The sequence below is a fragment of the Mesoplodon densirostris genome, chromosome 4 (genome assembly GCF_025265405.1).
Source record: "Mesoplodon densirostris isolate mMesDen1 chromosome 4, mMesDen1 primary haplotype, whole genome shotgun sequence".
NCBI lineage: Eukaryota > Metazoa > Chordata > Mammalia > Artiodactyla > Ziphiidae > Mesoplodon > Mesoplodon densirostris.
This window is the reverse complement of record NC_082664.1, coordinates 132,935,738-132,963,405: the sequence shown is the minus strand read 5'-3', so window position 1 is coordinate 132,963,405 and position 27,668 is coordinate 132,935,738. Positions and strand designations below refer to the sequence as shown.

Here is a 27,668-nt window from a genome sequence, read left to right as displayed (position 1 = left end):
CCTAAAACTTGTTTGAAATATTTCTGTATTCCTGATCCAAACTCCTTGCTAAGCCTTGTATTAATCTTTAGAAATGTGCTTGGAAGTACGATAGCCTTGGGCTCTAATGGATTACAGCTGGGAAAGTTGTAATTTGTCCTCACCTACTGTTTAACAAGCCACCTCCACACCAGGTTCCAATGACATATCATGTCCTTTCTGGTTTGTTTCTTATTAATATAAAGCTGACGGTTCAACTACAGAACAGCAAGGATTGCAGGGAAGGGCTAGTGATCATCCTAAATACTTAGCTCACTTCTTTTTCTTTTTTTTTTGCGGTACGCGGGCCTCTCACTGCTGTGGCCTCTCCCGTTGCAGAGCACAGGCTCCGGACATGCAGGCCTCTCACTGCTGTGGCCTCTCCCGTTGCAGAGCACAGGCTCCGGACACGCAGGCTCAGCGGCCATGGCTCACGGGCCCAGCCGCTCCACGGCACGTGGGATCTTCCTGGACCGGGGCACAAACCCGTGTCCCCTGCATTGGCAGGCGGACTCTCAACCACTGTGCCACCAGGGAAGCCCTTAGCTCACTTCTTTACTGTGATTTCAGGGGTCCAAGAAAGCCCTCTTGAATCCCAACCATTCTCCCATTTCTTCACTAGCCCCGTTCATTCCCGTAATATGGGAACAAAGCCTTCCTTCCAAGATAAAGCTGACCCTATACACTTACTTCCAGGAAAGAGACATGGGCTAACAGCCCTACCAAGATTTAAACAGCATCCCACAGACCCTGAAAGGAGAGGCCCTGCAGAGACCAGGAAGGGAAGTTTGGAGAACTTAAGTCCATCCTTGACCCGTCCCAGTTTTGCCCAGAGCTTGCCTAGCTTTCAGACTAGATGCAGGCTATTTAATGTTGGAATCGTTGGGTTGGGATTTCTCTAAGGCCTAGATAACGTGGATCCTGGTTCGCTCCCCCCTTACCCTCTACTGTGGAGAACGAGACTGAGCAGGCTGATTAGGGACGCATAGCTGGGAACAGCACAAATGCAAAAGAGGACTTGCAAAAGGGAAAGTGTCTTTTCTGTTTCAAGAAACCTGCTGACATAGGGAATGCTCCTGTTTTTCTGTAGGAATGCTTCCTTCAGTGGACAAAATTCAGCCACAATCAAGCTAATTGAATGCACAAATGTAATATTTTTTCAGGGCACCTCCAATTTAATGCTTGATGAAATCGTGTCTTTCGCATATATTTACAAAAGCTTTTCTTCATCCAGAAATGTCTGTTAAAATTGCTTATAGATGCTGAGATAGCAAATCACTCTTCTAATGTAATGAGATAAGTCATCTCTATAAACTTTGCTTGCTCAAATGTACTCGCATAAAAGAAATCAGGCTACAGGCTTTTTTCAATAAATAGAATGAACAACTAGAACTTGATGGCTATAGCATGTTCTGCCTCATTGCTAAGGGATGTTTAAAATTGCTCCCTCTCTCTCTCTTGCAGCGGAGTTTTCATTTTGGTAGTTGATGGAAAAAGGAGGTCAGATAAACTAATGTGGATAAGAAGGCAAAGCCGTTTGTCAAAACGTGGGGAGAGGCCTGGAGACTGGAGTCATTTAAAGACTAAAAATTGATTTAAAAGATTTCTGTCCTCAAATCATTTTTCTTGCTAAACGCAGCCACTTTGTGAGCCTGGTTTCCCCTGCTCTAGCTATCTTTACTAATAATTTACGCCACAGGAACTTCAGATACTGGGAAGATTCATATGCATAGTCATTGATGCATAGCCCAGTAAGATGGGTCCAAAGATCAAGAGTCTGTGGAAAAGACAAGATTTAGCCACCTGTTTCTAAGTAAGATTTGTCTTCCAACTCTAATCTGGAAGCCAACAATGTGACAAAAAGGCTTACTAGGCCATCTCACACACACCTAGGGTCACCATATAGGGCTGTCATGTATGGCCGCTCAGATTGTGCACTGCGTAAATCCAGGGGACATACCATTCACATAGGCTACAACGTGAAGGGTGCCGTCTGGAGCTGTGCAACGTGACAGTCCTGTCCTGCTCCACCACACAGGTCAGGGAGAAAAAAAATCGTTTCTTGCTCACAATCATAGTTTAATAAGTTTCCATGACTAGCATGCATTTACCTTTAACTCCTCAAAGAATACACAGTTCTTATTATCAGCTGCCATTGTTAAGCCTGCCACATTCCCTTTTCCTTCTCTTTACAAAGTAAAATTGGGAGAATAGTCAAATCTCCAGATGGTTCTTTACTTCAAGAAACAGTTTGGGGACTTCCCTGGTAAAGCAGTGGTTAGGACTCCACTGCGTCTCCAATGCAGGGGGTCCGGGTTCGATCCCTGGTCAGGGAACTAGATCCCACACGCATGCTGCAACTAAGGAGCCCGCCTGCTGCAAGCAAGACCCGGCGCCACCAAATAAATAATTTAATTTAATTAAAAAAAAAAAAGAAATGGTTTGGACAGCTTAACTGTGGAGGACAAGCTGGAATCCAGAATACGAAGCCAAATTCCAAGGGCCCTTTCTGTCAGTTTTGGAAAACACTAGACAGCCATTGTTCCATTCAGGGGAGACAGGAGGCAGCATTTGGAATGGTTCTCTGGTGGCCTTCCTTTCGCCAAGCTGCCTTTTGGATGTTCCCTCATGCCTGCTGGAGGGTCCAGAGCAGCCAGACCAGTGGCCAGGCTACCCTGGGCAAGGCGAGAGCAGGAGCCTGCCCACACCCTGGCTGCCCGGCCCTGCCTTCTCTTTCCACCACCTTTCCCTCTGCTGCATGAAACGCATTGCGTGGTGGGAAGAAACAGCCTGAATACTTCGTGATCTGAAACACCGCTCAGCCCAATCTGTTTTTTTTCTTTTTTTCATGGCCGCACCATGCGGTGTGCAGGGTCTTAGTTCCCCAACCAGGGATCGAACCTGTGCCCCCTGCATTGGGAGCATGGAGTCTCAACCACTGGACTGCCAGGGAAGTCGCAGAGCCCGATCAGTTCTGAGGTCAACACCAGAATGTGCGGGGAAACAGAAATTCCCCGCTTCTTATGCAGTTCCTTGAACTCTGCCCCAAGCATGCGGAAAAGTATATTCTGGGATCGGAGGCATCACATCTAATATGCATCGGAAGAGACATTTGAGGAAACACACTATTTTTTGCCTAACTTGCATTTTAAAGAGTATCTCAGTGGCCTTACGGGCACTTTATGGGCCTAGTGACTGAAGAGCCATGTTCCATCTGAGTTTCTACAGCAAGTTTGCTAAAGGTCAAAATAGCAAATCAATCAGTCCACAGATGCATATCTTTTGGTTATCGTGGTGCTGTTTTCATTGGATCTGGGGGCTGAAAGTGGGGCAGGTGTTCTCCATTCTCCAGACTCCCCACTTCTGTCCAACCAGCCCATTTCACACCTGCATTTCCACTACCTGCCTAGTCCCTGCAGGCCACTAAGTGCAGCCAACATCAGCCAGGTGTCAAGAATTAGTGACTGACACAGCATCCTTTACGAGGAGGAAATGTAGTGTAAGAATTTGGGGATAGTCATCAACACTGCCCCAGCCCTACCCCCAGCTTAGGGGAGGTACCTGTATGAGCAAGCCATCTTCAGGGTCCTGGGCTAGAAGCCAATGAACAGCACCTTCACCTTGTGAGCGGAGACAGGTACATCAACACACAACGCCTGTTTAGTACACAGCCTATCCATGGAAGGAAGGACCAGAAACCACGCTGACTCTAGGAAGGCCCCCTGGCTGGTTGGGAAGAGAGTGGGAGGGAGATGTAATTTTCACTGCATAGACTCTGTGTGACTTTTTTTTTTTTTTTTTTTTTTTTTTTTTTTTTTTTCTTTTTGCGGTATGCGGGCCTCTCACTGTTGTGGCCTCTCCCGTTGCGGAGCACAGGCTCCGGATGCGCAGGCCCAGCGGCCATGGCTCACGGGCCCAGCCGCTCCGCGGCATATGGGATCCTCCCAGACCGGGGCACGAACCCGTATCCCCTGCATCGGCAGGCGGACTCTTAACCACTGCGCCACCAGGGAGGCCCTCTGTGTGACTTTTGAAATGTGAACCAGGTGTATGAATTACCTTTATCAGAACCATAAGAATGCTCGTGGAGAGCTTCCTCCCAGCTGTAATACTTCCCCTTAGATATCAGGGCATGGCTCAGATGTTTTCTTCTCTGGGTCATCTTTCTCAATCCTCCCAGGCAAAGCCAATCGCTTTCTTCTCTGTGTGCCCGTCTGCTTTTGTTACACCACCTGTATAAGGATGCTGTAGCCTGACTCTGACAGGTGAGCCCTCGAGGCTGGGGCAGGATGTTACTTATTTCTGTAATTCTTATGGGAATACTTGCAATATTTGCTAAATGGAGTCTACCACACCATCCTACCCTTTTCCCAGTTTGAGGCCCCTGCAGCTTCTTTTCACCTAACTTACCTGTATAAAGATGAGCAGATGAAGGGGTCATTCTGGCATTTTTCCCCCCATAGGTACTATCATCCCCTGTGCAATAGAACCTTCTATTATAATGAAAATGTACTCTGCCTGTGCTGTCCAATACACTAGGTGCTAACCACACGTGGATAGTGAATATCTGAAATGTGGATAGCTTGACTGAGGAATTGACCTTTTAATTATTTCGTTTAAATAAATTTAAATGTAAATAGCCGCATCTGGAGAGCAGCTACTATATCGGACAGCTCCTTTCTAGAGCTTTCTTCCTCAAGGGGACAGCCTTACCAGCCAAACAATACAACCCTTAAGCATGTTTGATTTTGAAACAATTAAATTGAGAGCAAGGTCAACAAAGTACTTGTTCCTAAAGTAAAAATTCAGTTTATTCATCTGTTTACGACACAGTACTCAAAAGGCAAAGTGTTTCACATCATAGATTTCACTTCCAATTCCCTGGAATGTTCATTTCTTTGACTGAAAAGAGAGACTAGACCAGAAAGCCAGGTAATGCTTAGGCAACTAAACTAAGGGTGGAGCAGGTGGGGTGGGCAGCACTAATGTCATCCTCCCAGGGATGGGCACAAGGGGATTGTTAGCCACATGCTGATTGTGTAGATCTGTTAGCTGGGAGCGCAGAGCAGCCGTCCTGGACCCTCAGGCCATTGCGGGCTTCAGTCATCCCCACCGCACAGGTACAGCAGCGCTTTCTGGTAGTCACCCTTGGTGTCTTGCTATAAGTGGCCAAGGAGAAAAAAGAAATTCAGGGTCAGGAGAAAGACCCACACTCTGCAGAAACACACAAGCAGGCCCACGGCACATGGAGCCTCTGTGGGACCTGCCCAGACACACCCAAACCATCAGAGGACCCTCAGGGATCGCGGCCCAGGGGAGATTATTGCCACAAGGGTAGAGAGAACACAGGGTCCTGGGGATTAACACGGTAAGTGACCAGAGGACAGAACCCAGTCTCCTCCTGCACTGAGGTCCTGCAAACACCACCCGTTTTCTCCCTGGCCCGCATCCTTCCAGAGAAGACATGCGAGGCACCTTCCTGCCTGACTGTGTTGTTTCATGGACTCTTAAAGTCACGTGGGAATAAGCTGATGAGTTAAGGAAATAATTACTGAGTCTAAATGCTCCCTGAATTTTAAACATATGCTCTAGTAAACCTAGTTATAGCAAACCCAGCTCTAAAAAATTCATCCCTGGTAACCACTGACACGACATTGAAATTTTCAGGATCTTTCAGAAAGAGGGGTTTGCAACATCTGTCTGAATTAAACACAGTGGGAGGGACCACGGTGAAGGCAATTGCTCCTTATATACGAACACTCCATCCCTCCAAAACAGGGACAGGCTAAATGGGGAGGGGAGAGATGGGAGTTCTGGGTGAGGAAATGTTGCCAGGCTTATCACAGAGGAGTTTCAAGAAATGGAAATATAATAAAATGTAGATTAAATTGATCTCAGTCTTTTCAGGACGTCAGCAAGTCTTGCAGGATCACTGTCATGGGCACCAGCTGTCACTGCAGAATAGGTGTGGGAAATATGAAATATTTGCCTGATTCTGTAAGATTCCAGGACAAATCCTAATAGCACTTTCAAAATAAATCCCTGATATTTGATGACTAGCATCTCTTCCCCGGGGAGTTAGAAAACAGAAAACCGCCATTCTGCCATTGTTCTGACAGGCACCTGCCCAGGACTCCCAGCCCTCTCTCTGATGGTCAGGTGGGGCCTTACCTGAATGTAGTAGTACAGGGACTTGCCGTACTTTTTCTTGAATTCACATCTAATTTTCAACATGTCCACTTCACTGCGGGAGATCATGATTCTAATCAGGACCTTATCGCGAGTTCCCTTGCCCTGAAAGTCAAATTTACGCTCCAAGTTACAATTCGCTGACAATGTTAATCATTAAGAGTCTAGTGAGTTCTCCTGCACATGGAACTGATTTGGGCTCCTGAAGCCGCCCTCTAAGAGACTGCAGAAATAACCACAAAACTGCTCCCTTAAGAACAATGAGCGCCTTGGAAGTCCAAACACACCAGCATGAAATCGGCACAAAGCCCCAATGCCGTACATTCAGTAAACGTGAACTGAGCGCTAACCACTGCAAGGCTCAGGTCAGGAAGTGCGTGAGTTTACGTACGTAACACAAAGCTCCTGGCTCTCGGGGGCTTAGAGGGCACATGCTACCACGCTCACCATGGCTCTATGCCATTTTGAATGATACAAGCAATAAGGACCACTAAAGTTTACATCCAGAACCTCAGACCAGAGAACGGGCCATACTTGACATGGAACTAACCGGTCTGGGGAGATGGGAGAGAGGCAGTGTGGACAAGGGGGTGACCCAGGAAGAAGCGGCAAGGGCCTGGAAGCCATAAAGCACAAGGCACATCTAAGGCATGGAAAAAGGGATGGGACTGTGGGAAGAGACAGTCCATTTAAGGGAAAACTGCAGGGCTGGCTTTGGAGTCAGACAGACCCAAGTTCAAGTTTGGCTATGTAACCTCAAGCAAGCTGAAGCTTTCCAAGCTCCATTCTCCTCATCTAGAAAGAAAATAGTCACACAAGCCTCAAAGGTTTTTTGGTAATGATTTAAGATAAAGTAAGTAGCACAATGCCTACTGCCTAGTGGTTGCTTAATAACCTCTCTTCCTTGTTTGTCCTTACTCTGGGGTACCAGGAGGGAATCACTGAGAAATATGAACAGGAATCTGACATGATCACCATCTGGCATTTTCTCTCTCCCGTGGCACTTTGCTTTCTACCTGTACACAAACACGTGTTCAAGTAGTTGGGAGAAACAGAAGACAGATTTGTGGTTTTCTCACCTGTCACGTAAAAGCAGAGCTGACTAGTGTGTTCCTGCACCTAGACAGTGGGGTCCCTTCCTCCATCCGCTAGTCAGAAGCCTTAGTCTGGGGCACAAAGGAAGAAAAAGCCTAGTGTGGAAACACGGACCTCTCGGCCAGTTGCCCTTACCTTCATGGAGTCGTACAGTCTGTCAGCAAAATACAGGGGCTTGTTCTGAATGCACTGGACTGTGGAGAGAAGAAAAGGGTCAGTAACTCCTCTCTCCTCCACCAGTGGGGGGTGAAGCCCTGACCTGGGGCACCACCAGATGACCAGGCGTAACAGGAATGGGCTCTGCAAAATGGGAAACGCTCAGGGAAAACCAGGAATCCTCTGAATCAGCCAGCTGTGCTTTTTCTTTTTCTTTTTTTAAATAAATTTATATATTATTTATTTTTGGCTGTGCTGGGTCTTTATTGCTGTAGGCGGGCTTCCTCTAGTTGCAGCGAGCAGGGGCCACTCTTCATTGCAGTGCGCGGGCTTCTCATTGGGGTGGCTTCTCTTGTTGGGGAGCACGGGCTCTAGGCCCACGGGCTCAGTAGTTGTGGCTCACGGGCTCTAGAGCACAGGCTCAGTAGTTGTGGCACACGGGCTTAGTTGCTCCGTGGCACATGGGATCCTCCCATACCAGGGCTCGAACCCATGTCCCCTGCATTGGCAGGCAGATTCTTAACCACTGCACCACCAGGGAAGCCCCCCACTGTGCTCTTAAACCAGGGGGCTCTGAGCAATGCAGAAACCCAAATGGATGTGTGAGTTCCCCCAGTGGAGAGAGCCCTTTCTCTGGTTATCTTATTCCTCCTGGGCAACGCTCCATTCTACCAACGTAAGCCCTTCCTCAGTTCCGTATCTTAAATTCATACGGCGAAGATTATGAAACTACCCAAATCATGTAAAGAAGCCATGCCTCCCAAAGCCACTTGAATTAACAGGATGGCCATTTGTTACTTCTGCTTCAGCACAGCTAGCTGACTGAAAGCTGATGTCCACTAGGGATGGGGGGGCCACACCTGCTTACCTAGGTTCAGGAAAGCGTTTTCCAGGTCTCCTTTAACCTCCTTCTTGATGCTCTCCAGCATGTCATAAGGGCTGTAGCTCTTGTACCTTTCAAATACTAAAGAAAAGCAACAGATAATTATTATAACAGAGCCACTAGTCAAAGCTATCAATGGTTACCCACACGGTTATGCATCACACACACACACACACAAAGATGATGATAATCATAGCATCCTAGAAGGTTAGGGATTGCCACGCAGACCGGAGCTGACACTGTACCAGTTGCCCTGGGACAGCCGTACCATGCACCTGTCCTAAATGGCACTGCCCCAGCCACATATTTTGACCATCTTCATCTCTCCGGCGTGGAACCCACTTTATCTGGGCCACGAGAAACAGTACATAGCACCCAACTAAGTCCATTACTTCAACAGATGTGGCAAGATAAAATGATCCCGACGAGAAGAGGCAGCACAACAAAGCGCCAAACATGAAGAGTATTTAGGGGAAAAAAATGATCCAAAATGGGAAAGAAGGTTGAATGGACTTGGTGAGGAAAAATGGGTGAGATCAGAGGGTACAAAGTGGGGAGTGTACTCTGTTTTGGCAGACCCGAGCCCCAACACAGACACCCAGCTGGCCCACTTGAGAGGGCCCTCCGTTTTGGCCCTGGGGCTCTAAGACCTCTCCAGCACAGCACTCACCTTTCTGGAGGTGGCACACACTCCGCTCGGTCATGATGCTGATCCACTTGGGAACATCAGTTCCTCTCCTCTTCACGCCAGCATCATAGAGATCCTACGAGCACAACCGACCACGAAAGTTAATTCCACAATCCAGAGCAAGGTCATTAAAAACGCGTCATGCACAAAACCCCAAAACCTATACATGCAGAATGCCAAATGAGAAAGGACGATTGCACTGCAGACACAGGAAAAATGTGCTATTTAGGTCAAAAGTCTTAAGAGCAGTCTTCCTGAAGCACAGACATACAGCATGACAGTAGGTTGTGTTCGTGAGGGTGATGCTGTAGAAATCTCCTTCCCTGAACACCGAAGGGATGACCAAGGACCTCTACTCATATACAGAAAGACAAGCCAATGCTCATTAGCACTTCCAGCTCTCCTCCATTTGGGACGTTCAATAGCACATAAACTAATGTTCATCTACTAAAGACAGCTACAAGTCACGTACCCACCCCCAGAATTCTTAGAGACTCCGGAAATGATGGAGCTGAAAGAAAAAAAAAGCTGGTCCAATCACATTTTCAGTTTCTGAAAAATTTAGGGGCTATAAGTAATGCTAAGAATGGCAGGGAAGGAGGGAGAAAGGCTTATGCAAGAGCCGATACTTATTCAGTGACCATCCACTATCTGGGAGTTGCAAAACCCTTTTCTAGGGGCTTCCCTGGTGGCGCAGCAGTTAAGAATCCGCCTGCCAATGCAGGGGACACGGGTTCGAGCCCTGGTCCGGGAAGATCCCACATGCCGCGGAGCAACTAAGGCTGTGCGCCACAACTACTGAGCCTGACCTCTAGAGCCCGGGAGCCACAACTACTGAAGCCCGTGCGCCTAGAGACCATGCTCCGCAACAACAGAAGCTGGTGCAGCAAAGAAGACCCAACGCAGCCAAAAATAAATAAATAAATAAATTTAATAAAAAATAAATTTAAAAACCACTTTTCTACCTCTTGCTAAGTGGGCTATGTGAAATATACTGAATTTTAAAACTAAAATGGATTAAAATTAATTTTGTTCTTCAGCTCTTATGAAATACTTTGAGACAGCTGTCGACCCTCTGGGAAAGGCATGTAGTTCACAGTGATCTGAATCAGCTTCACAAATAGTTCTGGGTGATTATGGAATGAGAACCAGCAGAAGTTCTATTCAGCCGGTAAAGAAGGAAGGGCCTCTGCCTCTCTCACCTCTTCCCCCACCACCAAGGGCAGTAAGCCTTCCTGTCCCTGCCTGTGCCTCTACCATCTCCTCCCACTGTTCTGTGTTGTGAATTCTATTAGTGTGTGTTTGTGAACACCAGCATCATACCCTGCAGAAACAAGCAAAGCCTAAATGAGCAAATGTGAGTCAGAAATTGATCCTGTAACTAACACCAGCATTATAAGGGTATATCTTGTTATAACTACAGCTTCCAGAAAGTGAAAATGAAGCCCACAAATTCTCTGACATTCCTCCCTTCCAAACGTGGAGCCTACTTCCCCTCCCACTGACGGGAAGCTAGACCTAGTGACTCGCCTCTAATGAACAGAGTGTGACAGAAGTGACAGTGTGTGTGACTCTTGAGTTTATACCATAAAAGGCACCTGGCTTCCTCCTCGCTGTGTCTCTTGGATCACTCACTCGGGGGAGAGCCAGCTGCCATCTGTGAGGACACTCAAGCAACCCCTTCGAGAGGCCCATGTGAAGAAAAAGTAAGGCCTCCTGCCAACAGTCACATGGGTGGAGGACTACATGGGTGGGTGATCTGGGAAGCAGATCCTCCTGAAGCTGTCAGGCCCTCAGATGATGCAGCCCTGGTCCACATTTTGTCTCCAACCTCAGGAGAAGTCCTGAGCCACTTCCCAGTTCCTGACCCACAGAAACTGAGAGATAATAAATGCTTGTTGTTCTAAGCCACTGAGTTTGAGGTAATCTGTTATGCAGGATGCATAACTATACCCACTATCCAGAGACTAGGAAACAAAACCCCAAACACCAAGAAGCTTGGCACTGACCCGGGCATCTTGGTCAATCAGTTCATAATCAATGACAGAGCCATCCTCTGCTCTTCGACCCTACAGGAAAAAAAAAAAAATTAAGAACATCAAATGTATTTCTTTGTACATTTTAAAACTGAAAATGTTATTTTCACCCCAACTCATGTAAGCCACTATTTACTGAATAAACACCCTCCTGAAATTTTTCTTCACTTAAAAGTCTAGGTTAAAAAGAAAAAGTCTAGGTAAGACCAAGGATTGTTACAATAATTGAGGCAGTGAAGTGGGGGCTATATACCCTCTTGTTACCCAGTTCTGGGCTAAGCACCTTACAGAATCTACCCTCCTCCCCCTAAAAAAGGTAATGATATTTAGCTCCTTCCTTCAGAGAGCTCACAGTCCAGATGGAGAAATACACATGGAATAAATGGTAAAACAACACAGTATCTGTGGCTCTAAGTAGACGTGAAATGCAAAAGAAGGCAGAAATCTATCAGGCAGAATCGTCAGCAAAATCTGTGGACAATGGGGTACAGCTGAGGCAAAGCGCAAAGGCTGCATCAGATGAGGATGGCACTAGGAAGCAGGAGAAGCCATTCCGCACAGGAGGAGCGGCACAGGGGAGTGATGTGCACCCAGCCGAGGAGAAGGTGAGTGGGAGGGAAGCCTAGTGAGAAGACTAAGTTAGGGAGGGCCAGTGTACAGAAGACACTTAAAGGCAGTTGAGAGTTTGGATTTGATGCAGCAGAAATGTCTGTTGATCAGGAGCTTGGTGCAAGTGGATTTCAAAAAGATGGGTGGAGGGCTTTCCTGGTGGCGCAGTGGTTGAGAGTCCACCTGCCGAGGCAGGGGACACGGGTTCGTGCCCCAGTCCGGGAAGATCCCACATGCCGTGGAGCGGCTGGGCCCGTGAGCCATGGCCGCTGAGCCTGCGCGTCCGGAGCCTGTGCTCCACAACAGGAGAGGCCACAATAGTGAGAGGCCCGCGTACCGAAAAAAAAAAAAAAAAGATGGGTATATGCAGGGCACGTGGTAGAGAAGAGAGCTGGGGAGGGCAGTACAGAGTTGTTATGGTGATGGAGAGGTGCGTGGGCAGGATACAGCATGCCCATCGACCATTTGTCATCAGGGTTCCCAGGGAAAATTCCTCTTCCCTCGCCCAGCTCAAACACATTAAACTGCACTCGGGTCAGAATTCAGACTCAGGAAGGAAACGCCTTTCATCCACATTAATGTGTTAACATCAGTAAACAAGCAAAGACCTCTCCAGGGAAACCACTACCTGGGCAAACCTTCTCTTTAAGAAATGAAAGCAAGTGAAAGAAACAAGAGGGTCACTTGCCACTGGGTCCTATGTGACCACAGATAGGGGCAAAATGACCTTCCCCCGTGTCACAGTGAGGGCTGGCACATAAATCCAGGCCAGGAGCTGAGAGCCGCTTCTTCCTCCTCTGGCCCCAAAGTCCACCTGACCATACGGTTTTGCAGGATAAGAAATCCTATTATACAAAAATGACAACTCTGCAGTGACAGTGCAAACCCACTGTCGAAAATGCAGCTGGAATTTCTGATGCAGGCACAGAGGATTGAGTTAATTCGCTCCCAGGTACAAAATGAGGCGCACAACTTGCCTTGGGAGGAAGGAAGCACAAAGAACTAAACTGGAAACCAACCTTCGACAGGGCGACCATCAGCTTGCGGAAGTCACCAGACGTGTCAGAAACGATATCCTTCTCCAGATCGGTCTTGTACACTTGGAAAACAAAACAACACATCTGGTTTGATGCTTCCTGCCTGTGCAGCCAGCCAGCCACCCATCCCACTTATCCCCTGCCTACTAAGCCTCTAAAAAGCAGAAACAGCTGTGGCAGCATGGATATACCCACCCAAGGGAGGTGGACTCTCTAGAATGATTTTTACCCTCATAAAATCAGAACCAGAGTTATCAGTGACAAGGGACACACAGAGCAGGATCAGACCAGGGATCCTCAAGCTCACCTTTGGCCAGTGACTTCCTGGGTAGCTAAAATACTGGTTCCCAAACTTCTTGACTATACTTATTTGGATCATCAAAAAATTTGGAGGACTACACACACACACATACACAAATGCAGTTTATTATCTACTGATCGAGAAAATGCACAATGGCAAAAACTAGTAAGATTTAAAAGAGTACTTTTCAATGAATTTGTACTTTATTATTCAAAATAGCACCTATGTTTAAATGTAGTCGTACCACATACACATGTAAGCTGCATCATTTACTCCACCCGGGTCTCCTACACTGCTTGGTGCACATAGGTCCATGTGCCTCTTGCAACAGTGATCCACAGTCAAGAGCTAGGAACCTCCTCAGCAGAAACTGGACAGCACCCATTCCAAGAAATCCATGTAAAATACTTTCTACTTCTCCCCATCATATCTTTTTTTCCTTTTTTGTTTGTTTTCTCTGCTTTCGCTCCTGTATATCCTTTTGTATTAGTTCTAGGGGAATATAATCATCAAAACCCAGGCCATTAGGAGATGGAAGAGAGGGACCTGGGACAGAGCAAACCCCTGGACGGTCCAGATGGCAAGCATTTCTCCACAAGTAATCCAGGCACCCTATCCTGAACACCAGCCCAGCAGGCCAGGATGGGGGGTCACAGAAACAGGGCTGAGAGGATGCACCACAGAACTAGGGCTACTCACTTTCCTTGTAGACTCTGTTGATTTCCTGCAGCTCCTGGTTGGTCCTTGAGCAGATGATCTCAATGAGGGAGTCCTCATCGGTCCCCAGCCCCTGCGAACCAGGCATTGCAGACATCAGCAGGGAAAGCCCTCCAGGCCATTAGCGCACTTCCCTGATCTCAATCAGGTAAACTACACACACAGATGGGGTGTGTAGCACACCCCTCCCTGCATTCCTCCTGAGGGATCTGTACTGCATTCCTTAGCACAAGGTAAAGTTATATTCTATTCCTTTAAAAAAATGCTTCAGGGCCTCCCTGGTGGCGCAAGTGGTTGAGAGTCCGCCTGCCGATGCAGGGGATACGGGTTCGTGCCCCGGTCTGGGAGGATCCCATATGCCGCGGAGCGGCTGGGCCCGTGAGCCATGGCCGCTGAGCCTGCGCGTCCGGAGCCTGCGCGTCCGGAGCCTGTGCTCCGCAACGGGGGAGGCCACAACAGTGAGAGGCCCGCATACCGCAAAAAAAAAAAAAAAAAAAAAAATGCTTCATCAATGGACTTCCCTGGTGGCACAGTGGTTGAGAGTCCGCCTGCCGATGCAGGGGACACGGGTTCGTGCCCCGGTCCGGGAAGATCCCACATGCCGCGGAGCGGTTGGGCCCGTGAGCCATGGCCGCTGAGCCTGTGCGTCCGGAGCCTGTGCTCCACAACGGGAGAGGCCACAGCAGTGAGAGGCCCGCGTAACGCAAAAAAAAAAAAAAAAAAAAAGCTTCATCAAAATAAAAGATGGTTTAACTGACATGTTTTTTTTAGCTCAACTATATTAAAAATTTTTTTTCCCACTATATATAAATATATAGTGAAATGGGAAGAGACAGCAATGGAATACACCAAAATGTTACAAGTGGTTGCCTTTTGGCGATGGGTTTATAAACTGAATAACTTTATCGTCTCCCTATGTTTCTTCATTTTTCAACTTCTCTAATAATCAGCCATTACTTTAATAGATGAGAAATAATTTCTTTATTATACAATTCTGCTCAGAAATTTAAAACAAAGGAATACAGAGATTTTATGCTGTCATTTGCAGCCAGCATCGTTAGATTGGAGTAGGTCTTTTACAAGGGAAAGGTATAGATAAGATAAAATTTTTAGCTTTACCTCTTTGAAATGTAAAATTGGGTTAATGTTAAAAATTTCATTCTTGTACTTCCATTTTTGCTTGATTGCGATGCACTCTTCGGGCATTTTAGAGAAGCAAAAGGAAATAATGAAGTGCCAGATAAACCTAGACACCAACACTTTATTAAGGAATAAGAATTTGATGGGTGATGTATTCAAATTTAATATATACACTTTTGAGCTGGCATGCCAGAGAGCTTGAAAGGACCCAATGAAACTTGTATTTCAAAGCTGGCTTCATGATCAAAGTCAAGATTTAATAATCAGGATTCTCTAATACTTGTCTTTCCGAATATGGAAATATCACTTTGAACTAAGTAGAATTACAACTGTTTAAAATGTAAATCAATTATAAGGTGTTAACACAATAAGAAACTTACTTATCCACATGAAAAGTGTGTCAGCTATTAATTAAACTTATTAGAGTTTATATGCCCCTAAAAAAGTGGTTTATATAAGCTAAGCCTCAGGTTAATAGTTAATTTTGAATTTTATTCCTCATCTAATCTGAGCCAAGGCCTCTTCTCCCAGAGTTTTTAATCATGATTTGCAGAGGTGCTGGCAAAGCCAAAATTTCTTCCCTTCTTAGCAAAAGGTCTCCACAACATTCTATACAGATATTATAAAGAGATTACCAAGCATCTTCAAATATTTTAGGGGGCAGTTTTTCAGTCTCAAGGATATATAATATAGTCTAAAAATAACTCATGCATTGGAAGAAATGCTATATCCTGACACTGTTGAAACGTAAAACAGGTACAGCAATAGAAGATTTGTTTTCTTTCATCACTGATATACCCATGTTAATATCAGAGAATTCTAATAGTATTTTTTCTCTATATTTAAAGGTGACCTTGGCAATTTCAAACTTGGCCTAAGCTCTCCACAGACTGTCCACAGTTCACATCACAAGGGCAACGTCTACTGTAACATATGGCAGATATTGCCACTGGTATTGCCAGAAGTCAAAACAGATTTTTTTTAAAGCATAGTTCAGTTCATGTGACTCCAAGCTTTATGGATTTCAGAAGGGTACTCAGCTGTGATAGCTAATGGAAGAGCTGGCACAAGGTCAAAGATTTAGCAGTCAAAGCACCTTTCATTGGGCCCAATTACATAGATTACAATGGTGATTGACAGCTCAAGCAGGTCTGTTTCAAGTCACTAATACCTAGTAATAGATACTTATAGAATTGCACAAATCACAACTAAATGAATTCTTGGCAAAAATAAGATAAACTGATCTGAAGTGATGATGGTCAGAAGAAACCCAGGAGAGGCCAGCTCATCCATGGTTCCAAAGGTCCCAAGACTGAGTGTTTTCAGTGTTCTTTTTATTAAACAGGATCATTAAGTGTTGTTGACATTTTATCATTCTGTCCAATATAGTCTACTTAGAAAACTCAGAGCAAGTCTGCTCAAATAAACTGAGCACAGCTTGGGCCAAGCTGGAAAACTGATTTCAGAGCAAATCTTTCAGCAGCCCTGAGCTATCAACTTCTGGGCCCTGGAAATACCCGGTGGGAAGCTGCCTCCCTCTCGAGGAGCTCTGTGGGGGAAGGGATGACAACTGAACTGTGACATTAGCTGGTGACAGACTTACAGCTCCGTCTCTCCAAAATTCAGAAATGGTGGCATCACAGAAAACACACTCGGACTTAGAATAAAAAATCAGAACTACAGCTTTCCCTCCACTCTGAGGCTTTACCCAGTTTTACCAGCAGAGGGCAGTGTCAGATTATTCAAAGTGTTGCAGGCACACTTACGAAAAGGATTCTGTGCTTTGCCATTAAACATGCATTTATGTTTATATATCTATTCCATTTATATAATACTTGATGTTTTTGGTACACACAAAATTCAGGGGAACTTACAACCTGGAGTTTTTACTATCTAATTTAACCTAAAAAAATCCATGTTCAAAATAACTTTGCAAAATACAAACAAAAGATAGTAGCATGTGCCTTGATACTTTGAACAAAACACAGGAACCATTCACGATCTGAAATCACCCTTTATGTGCACTGTGATGTTCTGATTTTGCCCAAAATTTGAATCAAACAATGGGACCAGCAAGGAGAAGGTCAGAAGAAACGACCAAAACGGCATACGCAGATTTTTGTTAAGCTTCACTTAACAAAAGCTATGAGTTTTACTTTTGCCTTAATATCATAACAAATCTTTTTTAAAGAGGAAGTGTAATCAAGGAAGTAGTTTTTCCAAATGGTATTCCAATTGCCCAGGTGCCAAGCAGTAGCAGCTGGTAACTGACTTCTCTGCATCATGAAATTTCTTTACAGTCTTAAAAAAAGTAATTGAAATATTTTTGGTACAAATCCTGAGCCTTATAGCTTCAGTTCATTCCCAAAAAATGATTCCAAATGAGAATTCAACATAACTGAAAATCACCTAATTACACTCAGGAAGCTGTAATTCACAAATATTAATGGCAGATTTGACAGAGATTGCATCTCACACGTGTTTACCTTCATGGAGGCTTTCAGCTCAGAGGCGTCATACTGAGCAGGTGTTTTCAATAGGCCCAAAATCACTGTCTCCAGGTGGCCAGACAAGGCTGACTTCAGTGCTGATGCAAGTTCCTTCAGAAAAACAGGCAACAACATGGAAAACTTGGTTGGTAACCAACATTCCCTTTAAAACTAGTAAGACAAAAACAGAGGCATGTGTTTGTAAAGCAGGTTGTGATTCTTTGACAACTCTGGGGTGTTCGGTCAAAGTATCCTTCAACCGCATTCCCTTTGGCAGACCCAAAGGTCAGAAATGGAAAGATCAGACTTTCCTCCTGTAAAATCCCCCAAAATCCAAGCTGATTTTGCCCTCTCGTCCAGTCAGTAAAAGGAAACCAGAGCAGCATGCAATGTCTCAGAAAGCTATGAGTGAATGCAGTTTACAATATGCTTACACTTGCATGTGTTAACAGTCTATTTAAGACAGGGCACTTTCTAGGGTCAAGGCCCCTGCTAAGAAGGAGGTGATCAAAGTGGGCAGCCTCCAAGGAAGCAGAACCCTTGTGGCCTGCTGGTATCCTCCTGTGAAAGGTTTTGTGCAGCTGTGCAGAGGTGGCTCCAGAAAGTCTCCAGGTGGAACCAGAGCCCCCCCCCACCTTGGCTAGAAGTGATCTCATGAAGCTTTCCTATGCAAAACACTTCACCTAAGACTGAGAGAACCTCTATGTTCCATACCAAACTGGAATGGTATTATCAAGATGGTGGGGACTAAAGCCCTCCCCCTTCACCGCTGGGCTTCCCTGCTGTGTATTGTTTCTTCAAGGTTCCCACTGTTACCATTAAAATCCACTGACAGATTTCAAGTCAGAGGCCTGAGTCAGCACCCACACAGGCAGACAGATATCCCAATTCGATGTGGCTTTGACAGATGCTTCCTCGGGGATCAGATTTCCTACAAATCATGGGCACTGAGTGATGGCTGAACTCTCCTGTTACAATTATTTTTTGTCTTTCTTTTCACTTTTTCCCCCCTCTTCTCTCTTCCTCTCCTGCCTTCCAGCAGCACCCATGGCATCTACGATGTTTAGCCCCTAGAGGTATGTGCAGGCTCTAAGAGGTGATGTGCAGCCTGCTTCAGAGAGAATCTTCTCAAATCATTCACAGATGTCGAGGACTGAGATGGGTCTTAGAAATCATCTGGCCCAACCCTTTCATCACCTGCTTTCTCCTGCTTCCTGAAGTCCTAGTAACACATAGCACTTAGGAGAGAACTTTAGAAGCTACACCTTCCAATTATAGCACCAATTTTCCAGCGTGGAACTCTGAGGTTAGGTAATTCCACACTTAGCCTACCCTGACACTCCCCTCTACCCATTCTCTGTTCAGACTTCAAATAGCATTTGGGCACCTACTGACTTCTTCCACTTCTATAATAAACTCCTTATGGGCAGCCAACTTCCTGCTTCTCATAATGTCAAGCACAGGGCTTTCTTTGCACTTAACAAAGAATATTTGTCCAGACATGTTTGACAAATAAAATATGACCATTCCTTATATGGAGAAACCTGGCATCTGCTCGAACATGAAAGGAATATAACACTGACCCTCTGTCCCAGTTCCTGTCCACTTCTACTAGCTGTACCCATGCTGTTCAAGCCCCTCACCTAGGCGGCCTCAGTCCCTGTTGTTAAAGTACTCTACAATACAGGGCCTTCTCCTTTATTATGCAAACAATAAGGTTCTGCTTTCAGGATTTCCTTCAGAAAGTATCTCCAGTATTTTATGTATCTTTCTTAAAATGTGCTAATTCTCCTTAGCCCAGGGCTAAGAGGTATCAAGAATCATAGGATAGTGAGTTGTCCCCAGCCCACCATGAAGCCTGTGAGGTTACCAAACCCATCATGATTCTGTAACATCATCCTTCCAACAGGGTATGCGAGAGCTTTGTTCTCCATATATCTCATCTGAAATCGAAATCCAGGCTTCTATATCTCTATGTACACTTATGTGTCCACACCCAAGTGTGTTCCAAGCCCACACTCTGTGACAGCTGAAGGAGCAATTACAGGCATATTGTCCAAAGAGGTGGGCCTTCTGCTCCAACTGGAACTCAGCTCTACCAGCTCACAGATCCTTTTGGGAAAGTGGAGAAATAAACACTCCCTTCCATGCCTCACTATAGTAGATTAATGTCAGTCTAGCTGGAAGAAAAATTTTAATGCATTATGAGAGGAAACAAGCTGCATGCTTTCCTATTTATGTCCTTTCCAACTGTTTTGAGAGGTGGGAGAGGGAGATATAGCAGGGTGTGACCTGCAACTTCCTGGACCCTGGTGGTCATGTCAACTCCAAGTGCAGAAATGTCTTTTCTAGAATCCTTCCAGCTCACCTCCACTGTGACTACGAGTGAAAGCCGTAAGTCAAACGGGAGCTGTAGGAAGCCATGCTTACTTCACCGTCCAAGAATAAATCAAAAGCTTTTAATAGCAAGAAGTTAAAAATAAAGCAGCCTGTCTGTAAAAATAAATTTCCTAACACTGCGACAAAATAAAGGATGAACAAGTGCGGGGCTGTTCCTTAACCACTCGTGGACAAGCAAGGGAAAAAAGTACACAAGACCCTTTAAATAGTGAGAGCATGGCAAGGTGAAGATAGCCTGGAGACCAAATGAACTACTAAACTAAACCTGGTGATTGCAAAGATCTTAGGAGTTCAACTGTATTTTTTTAAGAATGAGAGAAGTGTGTCAGGATCAATACTCAAATGGAGGCTAATGTCCCAAGATTAAATTCAAAACATTTTATCAAGAACCAGCAGAAGTCATAAAGATGAAATGAGTGGCCACATGTAGAGAACGGCATACCTGGCACAAAGTTAGCATTCAATAAATGATACCTGTTGTTGTTTTCCCCTATCCTTTCTATTTCCAGAACTGCTCTCTTTACACCCTCTGGGTTGGAAGAGGGTGTGGTCTTTATGAATAAGCTCCAAGCACCCCAGGGGACACGTATGTGTGAGTTGTGACTCTTACAGGATGTAAGGGGAAAACCTTGGATCTCCTAGGGTTCCAGAAGGCGCTTGCTGGGAAGAGCCAGAATTCACAAAAAGAAAAAGCAATGGCTGAGGAACTGAAATTCAACATGGAATGCCCTCCATCCCTGAACCTGTTGTACCTTTTTGGTCCTTCTCTGGTAGGCGAAGGCAATATCCTGTCTCTGTTCATTGCTGCGGTTGGTCAAAATGTTGACGATGGTGACCTCATCCACACCTATGAAGACACAAGTAGTAAGTAGTTACTCAACCATATGTTCTAGTTCTTTGGGCTTACATAGAAGGTTTTAAGCATTTTTTCAACCTGAAATGTATATATTAGTCCCTAAAGTGAAATACCAAGACATTAAGATGTTTTCTTTCTTTTTGTCAGCACCCTCCACCCAACATGTATACCCTCTTTTCTGTTTTTCCTGACAGCCTCAAACCTCAAGTCTAAATGGACCTTTTTAAGTATCTGTATTTAAAAAAAAAAAAAAAAAACTATTTCACTCATAAATTGGGTTTCTGGACTCAACAGCAGGAGGTGCATTTGTGGGGCTTTGGCAGTCAGATGGAACAACAAAGATTTAGAAAGATTTTAAATGAAGGTCCCCGAATTACCATTTAAGTGAGATTTTAATAGACAGTAACCGCAACCTGAATTAATAGAGACAATTATTTATATTTATTGCAGGATTATGGCTATATAAGCAGCTAGGTACAATTTCTATAATTATATAAACTGTCATGACAAATGAGTCAGATTTAATATGGCAGTTGTATTTTAATAGTGTAACTGATTAATACAATCCTACTTACTGAAGACTAAATTGTTTTGTAAGGAAAATAAATGTTCCACTGCTTTTAATATTCAATAGGCAATTTTAATAATCAATTTTATAACTTTATTAAAAAAAATAATGTTTTAATCTAAATTAAATCTAAACTGGGAGTTTTGAAGTGCCACCAAAATATTTTAGTACCTATTTTAATTGGAACATGTGTATTTACAAAGATAAGCAATGCCTTCTGGTATCTGAAAGTTTCCAATTTTATATCAGAAATACTCTTAACATGCCATTTAACTTAAGGAAGCACTATTTTAAGAATTCAGAAAGTGAAAGGTCTCTCTCCTGACTGATTATGAACTTTGTTTAATAAAAAGAAGTCTTTGCCATAACTGCATAGGTAATTCCTGAGTGAGAAAGAGCAGAGTGGTTAAGCCTCCAGGGTCGCACGTGTACTGCAAACAGCCCAGCCTATAGGAAATCAGGAGTTCCAAAGCAATAGAAAGGTCAAAACGATAATGCTCTGAGACAGAGGCAATGAGCAGACTTACAAAGAAGGTACTCTAAACTCTCAAGTGTGTTAGAAAGATCAAAAAGCAGAAAGTTAGAATTTCTGGGTATAAAAATAAATAACATTTTTGTATTTACATACTCTTTTTTTTTTTTTTTTTTTTTTTTTTTTGCGGTACGCGGGCCTCTCACTGCCGTGGCCTCTCCCGTTGCGGAGCGCAGGCTCCGGACGCGCAGGCTCAGCAGCCATGGCTCACGGGCCCAGCCGCTCCACGGCATGTGGGATCTTCCCGGACCGGGGCACGAACCCGTGTCCCCTGCATCAGCAGGTGGACTCTCAACCACTGCGCCACCAGGGAAGCCCTTACATACTCATTTTTAAGTGAATTCATACCAATATGTTAGTTACCTTAACTGCAGCATTTGTACCTTTAGCTCTGATTTTCAGAGTAGCCGGTGTCAACGTAGAAACCCAGCTGCTGAATATGAGATTGTTTCAAAGATGCTTATTTTGGCAAAAAATAAAGGGGGAAACGTCTAATAATAGATTGATTAAATAAATGTTTTTGTCCATATAATGGGATAATATACAGACATTTAAAATGACGGTATAAAGTATTAAATTATATGAAAAAATGTTCACAATATACTGTTATGTAAAAAAAACAGGTTGCAAAACAGTACACCCAATCTAACCTGAGTATTGTAATAGGCATGCTCATGTGTAAGAAAATATGTTGAACCCTTCATACCAAAAACAAATTTTTTAATTTTTTTTTTTTTTTTTTTTTTGCGGTACGCGGGCCTCTCACTGTTGTGGCCTCTCCCGTTGCGGAGCACAGGCTCCGGACTCGCAGGCTCATCGGCCGTGGCTCACGGGCCCAGCCGCTCTGCGGCATGTGGGATCTTCCCGGACTGGGGCACGAACCCGTGTCCCCTGCATCAACAGGTGGTCTCTCAACCACTGCGCCACCAGGGAAGTCCCAAATTTTTTAATTTTTATTGGCGTATAGTTGATTCACAATACTGTGTTAGTTTATACCAAAATTTTAATAGGGATCATCTGAGTGGTAGGATTATAGATAATTTCAAGTTTTCTTCCTTTCGATTAACTATAGTTTCCAATTCACTATGATGAGCACAAGAAGGGTATTTTTAAAATATATACACCACGAATGACATATAATCATTGATCTAGAATCAACTAGTGACTTCACCTCACGAGATTCCTAGTGTGGTTCTAAATACTTTAGTTAGAATAGAACACGCTATGCATGATATTCAGGAACTGTATCTATATCATTCTCTTTGGTTTCCAAAACATCCTAATGCAAACCATCTTATGTAACCCTCACAACAACCATGTGGGATGGCTATTTGTCTTCCTCGTTTACAGATGGGGAAGCTTGAAGCTTAGAGAGACAGAGGTCCAGCTCTGCCACTGTTACCGTGGAAGCATCTGCCCTCCTGGGGTCTTAGCATCTACACTTGCATGAGGAAGGGACTTGAACAATGACCTCCAGTTCTGCTTCCACGAAAGACTAACACAGAAAATCGAGCTTTTTTTAAAAAAAAATCTATTCTACAGAATGTACTGCAACTTATTTATTTATTTATTTATTTATTTACTTACTTACTTATTTATTTAGGCTGCATCGGGTCTTAGTTGTGGCATGTGGACTTCTTAGTTGTGGCACGTGCATCTTTTTAGTTGCAGCATGTGGACTGTTAGTTGCAGCATGCACGCAGGATCTAGTGCCCCGACCCAGGGCCCCCTGCGTTGGGAGCGTGGAGTCCTACCCACTGGACCACGAAGGAAGTCCCAAAAATTGAGCTTAGGTACAGGCTGGACAGATTTCTTCCCAGACTCGTTAAGGCTTACCAGGCTACTTTCGTGGATGTATCTGGTCACATGGGCATGCATGCCTCCCCACATACGTGTGTTTACATATGCTCTCTCTCTCTCTCTCAATATTCTATAGCTCTAACTTTATATTAAGAAAACCACTTGTTTAAATGTCTTTTTCCTTTACACTTAACTTTCTTACCCAAATCTGAAAATGGTGGAGAATAACAAAATACAATTATACACTCTAATCTCAACTCTAATATTTCCTAAAACCAATCTTTGGGCTGCTGACCTAAAGGCATGCCAAGAACACTGACCCATAAAAAATTAGTCCCCCTTGGAAACAAATGCAAAGTTGTGTTTGTGTCAGAATGTGGTCCTGAGCCCACTTGAATGAGAATCACATGAAGCACTTATTAAAAACACAGCTCCTATGTATAAAATAGATAAGCAACAAGGATATACTGTACAGCACAGGGAATTATAGCCATTATCTTGTAATAACCTATAATGGAGTATAATTTGCAAAAATACCAAATCACTATGCTATATACCTGAAACTAATATAATATTGTAAATCAACTGTACTTCAATTAAAAAAATTAAAGAAAAAAAACACAGCTCCCTGGGCCTCCCTGCCCCCTGAGATATGATTAAAGACTCTTGGACCTGGGAAGCAGCATTTCAACCAGCTCCCTGGTGATTCTTTATTTGAGAATCGCCAACAGAGATGGAAAAGCATGGGTGGGAATTGGAAAGGTCGTTGGAAATCTGCCTGTGTATAAGACTATTAAACTGCTTCTACCAACTGCTTCTGTGAGGTGCAGGGTCAACTACAATTTTAGGGAAAGAAATACCTACCTTTGTTCGAACAACCCAGGTAAGAAATAGCACCTGAAAAGAGCTCACTCCACAAACTTCAGTGCAGTCCCATGCTCTTAGTCAATGAAACAAACTTCTCTTAGCAATCAAACAATGAACCTTTGTGTTCATAGCAGCTTAGCATTCAGCCAACAGAGTCAGAATACAATCCAGTTACTGGAAATCCCCCTAAAGAGCCTGGGTGGTTAACCTGAATCTCACCTAGGACTCAGCAACAACTAGAGCCTGAAGGCACCTAAGTGTATTTTACCTAAATTACTCAGCAAACAAACAGCCTGCTGTGATGCAGCATCCAGCATGCTGGGACCCCTTGCCAATGAAAGATCTGATACGTTACACAAATGTTAATGCCAGCAACTACAAAGAAAGTAAATGGAGGCTATTTCTACGAGTGGAAGCCCCCTCCTCCTTCCGAGGGCCTCACCCGCATCAGCTTTTCCTCCCATACCACTGTTCGCAAGTTTCAAATTGAACTAGAAAGAGGAAAAAAAATCATAGGGCCCAGGATCAATGGCCTACTCAAAGTCACGTAAGGCATGTCCTGCGTTGGAACCCCAGAATGCACGCATCTGCCAGTGGGATTTAGCCATCTTATCTTCAGAACAGTACTGCTTCCTCTCGACCTGGCATCACAACTGGCGAGACGGTTTATTCCTGTGGAAAATAGTTCAGTCCAGGTTGAAGCTGCAAGGGTCATCCGGTGACTCACCACTCCTGCCCAGGATGCAGCTGAAGGATGAGGGCTGAACATTCAGCTACCCACGTCAACACAATCACCGTCAACAAATGCACAGCAAGTGCCAGTACACCAGGAAAGCTTTACATTTAACAAGGTTAACGTAGGCGCAGACGACGGCAGATGAGGCTCTGCCTCTCTGGGTTTGCACTTTCCGACCTCTCCTGTGCCAGTGCGAAGGGAAGTGTCTGCTGAGGGAAGGAGCCCAGGGTTGAAAACAAACTGCGTGGATGAAGCAAACGCATAAAGAAAACAATAAATGTGAATAATGCCGCTTTTCCCGTCCCATTCCTCTTGTGTTTGATATGGAAGGTCACAAAGTAATCCAAGCAAAGCCTCACATTGGGAAACAATGACATGGGTGCGGGATCCCACAGAATGTGGGTGAGAACACAGTAAATTCTGTGATTCAGGCAGATTTTTTTAATGCCTTTTTTTTAATTTAATTTTTATTTTATATTGGAGTATAGTTAATTTACAATGTTGTGTTTCAGGTGTACAGCAAAGTGATTCAGTTATACATATTTATATACATATATCCATTCTTTTTCAGATTCTTTTCCCAAATAGGTTATTATAGAATACTGAATAGAGTTCCCTGTGCCATACAGTAGGCCCTTGCTGATTATCTATTTTATATATAGTAGCGTGTATACGTTAATCCCAACCTCCTAATTTATCCCTCCCCCCAACTTTTCCCCTTTGGCAACCGTAAGTTTATTTTCGAAGGCTTGTGAGTCTGTTTCTGTTTTGTAAATAAGTTCACTTGTATCATCTTTTTAGATTCTACATATAAGTGATATCATATGATACCTGTCTTTCTCTGTCTGACTTATTTCACTTAGTATGATAATCTCTAGGTCCACCCATGTTGCTGCAAATGGCATTATTTCGTTCTTTTTATGGCTGAGTAATATTCCATTGTATGTATGTACCACAGCTTCTTTATCCAATCCTCTGTCGATGGACATTAAATGTCTTTTCAACACTAATAGAAGGGAAGATTTTCAAGACTGGTGAGGAACTAAGACACAAATTTATTTGGCTCCTGATGGAAAGCAGCACGAAAGTTTTTAAGCATTTATTCCTTGAATGAAAATGGCCAACTAATCTTATCAGCTAACTACAAAAATGCTTCCCACATTCTGGGGCATCTGAAAAAAATCAGTCCCTGTTCTAAGTGCTAGTCACCTGAAGCCACAGCTCTGGCAAGTGATGCCATGGGAAGGTACCGCTGACAGCAGGGCTCACACAGAAATCTCTGGGGTCATGGGTTCCTGAAAACATCAGCCATATTTTTAAAACAAAGAACACTTGCAGTCTAAAATAACGGCTGAATCCAAACCCACAAAATGGGCCTCCTGGAGTCTCCTCCTCTCTGCGGGTGGAAACCCCAAGTCAGCTCCACATCTGGCACTGCATGGAAAATGTGCATCTTTACTGTTCATGGCAAGGAACCAAGAGGCCATTCTGAACAGGATTCTGACTCACATCTGCCAAGGCACACTGACTGCACAGAGAAAACAGATTTCATTTTGTTTAATAAAGGACTCAGGAGGCCCTCCAGGCAGGGCTGACTGACTAGTCAGAAAATAAAGGAAAACTGCCCAGATCCGCTCCTTATCTAGATCATAGGTAATACCAGGACTTGGCTTAGGTTACTGGGCATATCAGTATCAAACCTCAGAAATCATCTTTACAACAAGGTCATAGGCAGGCCACAGAGAGAGGAGAAGGCACAGACCCATGGGTTTTATTTTATTATAATATTGATAGTATCAACCATTCACTGAGTACCTACATGCCAGGCATTTTACAAGGTGCTTTGTACAAAGCTCTCTTGCAATTGTCATCGTGTCCGTGTGCGATGGGTGTTATTGTCATCCCCATTGTACCAATGAGGAAAAGACCTGGACTCACCCAAGGTCACACAGGCAAGTCACTTGCAGAGCTGGGATTCAAACCAGGATTAAATATCTACGTTGGGCTATTCTGCCTCCTGTTACAGAAAATAATCCAAAACTTGAAAATAAGGCAAAAGGAAGGGAACATGTCTTCCCAGTGTGGCTAAAAGGCCCATCCAAGACTGTTCCTCTAGGGCACGCTCTCACTCAATTTGCTACTCACTACTGATTACGGCATAGGCTCTATGGGGTTATGTGTTAACTTGTAGATTTTGGTCCAGTAGAAAGGACAGCCCCCAAGATTATGGCTTCAGTGCCCTGAAGGACACTAACGGTCTTGTATCCAGCCTAGCAATCTTCTTCCAACATTCTTTCCTCAGGGCCTATAAACACCTAGTCTCCCAAATTTCCCTTTGAACCAGCCCTATCTCAATGAATTAAATAAATGTTTGCCACGTGTTTATCCTATATCTCTATGAGTCATGTTTGTACCTTTTTGAATTATAATTTGGTACTTCTTTATACCACACTCCTCCATCTTGTTGCTAAAAAGGATTGGAGACAGTAACGTGTCTATTTGTCTATAGAACTGGACTTACTATTTAGAACATACAAATGTATACCCATTG

The 27,668-nt window shown here is 44.2% G+C and overlaps 1 protein-coding gene across 1 annotated transcript in view; it reads right to left on the bottom strand.

Moving 5' to 3' along the window:
- Window positions 1-4,804: 4,804 nt before the first annotated feature.
- The window catches only part of ANXA2 (annexin A2), a 44,978-nt gene continuing 22,114 nt past the window's right edge, over window positions 4,805-27,668 (bottom strand). Inside the window, exons 4-13 of the mRNA XM_060097260.1 lie at window positions 20,511-20,605; window positions 17,356-17,469; window positions 13,712-13,802; window positions 12,694-12,773; window positions 11,039-11,098; window positions 9,012-9,105; window positions 8,327-8,422; window positions 7,438-7,496; window positions 6,190-6,312; window positions 4,805-5,177 (exon numbers count right to left, since the gene is read on the bottom strand). Coding sequence (XP_059953243.1) covers window positions 5,118-5,177; window positions 6,190-6,312; window positions 7,438-7,496; window positions 8,327-8,422; window positions 9,012-9,105; window positions 11,039-11,098; window positions 12,694-12,773; window positions 13,712-13,802; window positions 17,356-17,469; window positions 20,511-20,605 — 872 coding nt within the window. The 3' untranslated portion in view covers window positions 4,805-5,117. The remainder of the gene's footprint in view (window positions 5,178-6,189; window positions 6,313-7,437; window positions 7,497-8,326; window positions 8,423-9,011; window positions 9,106-11,038; window positions 11,099-12,693; window positions 12,774-13,711; window positions 13,803-17,355; window positions 17,470-20,510; window positions 20,606-27,668) is intronic.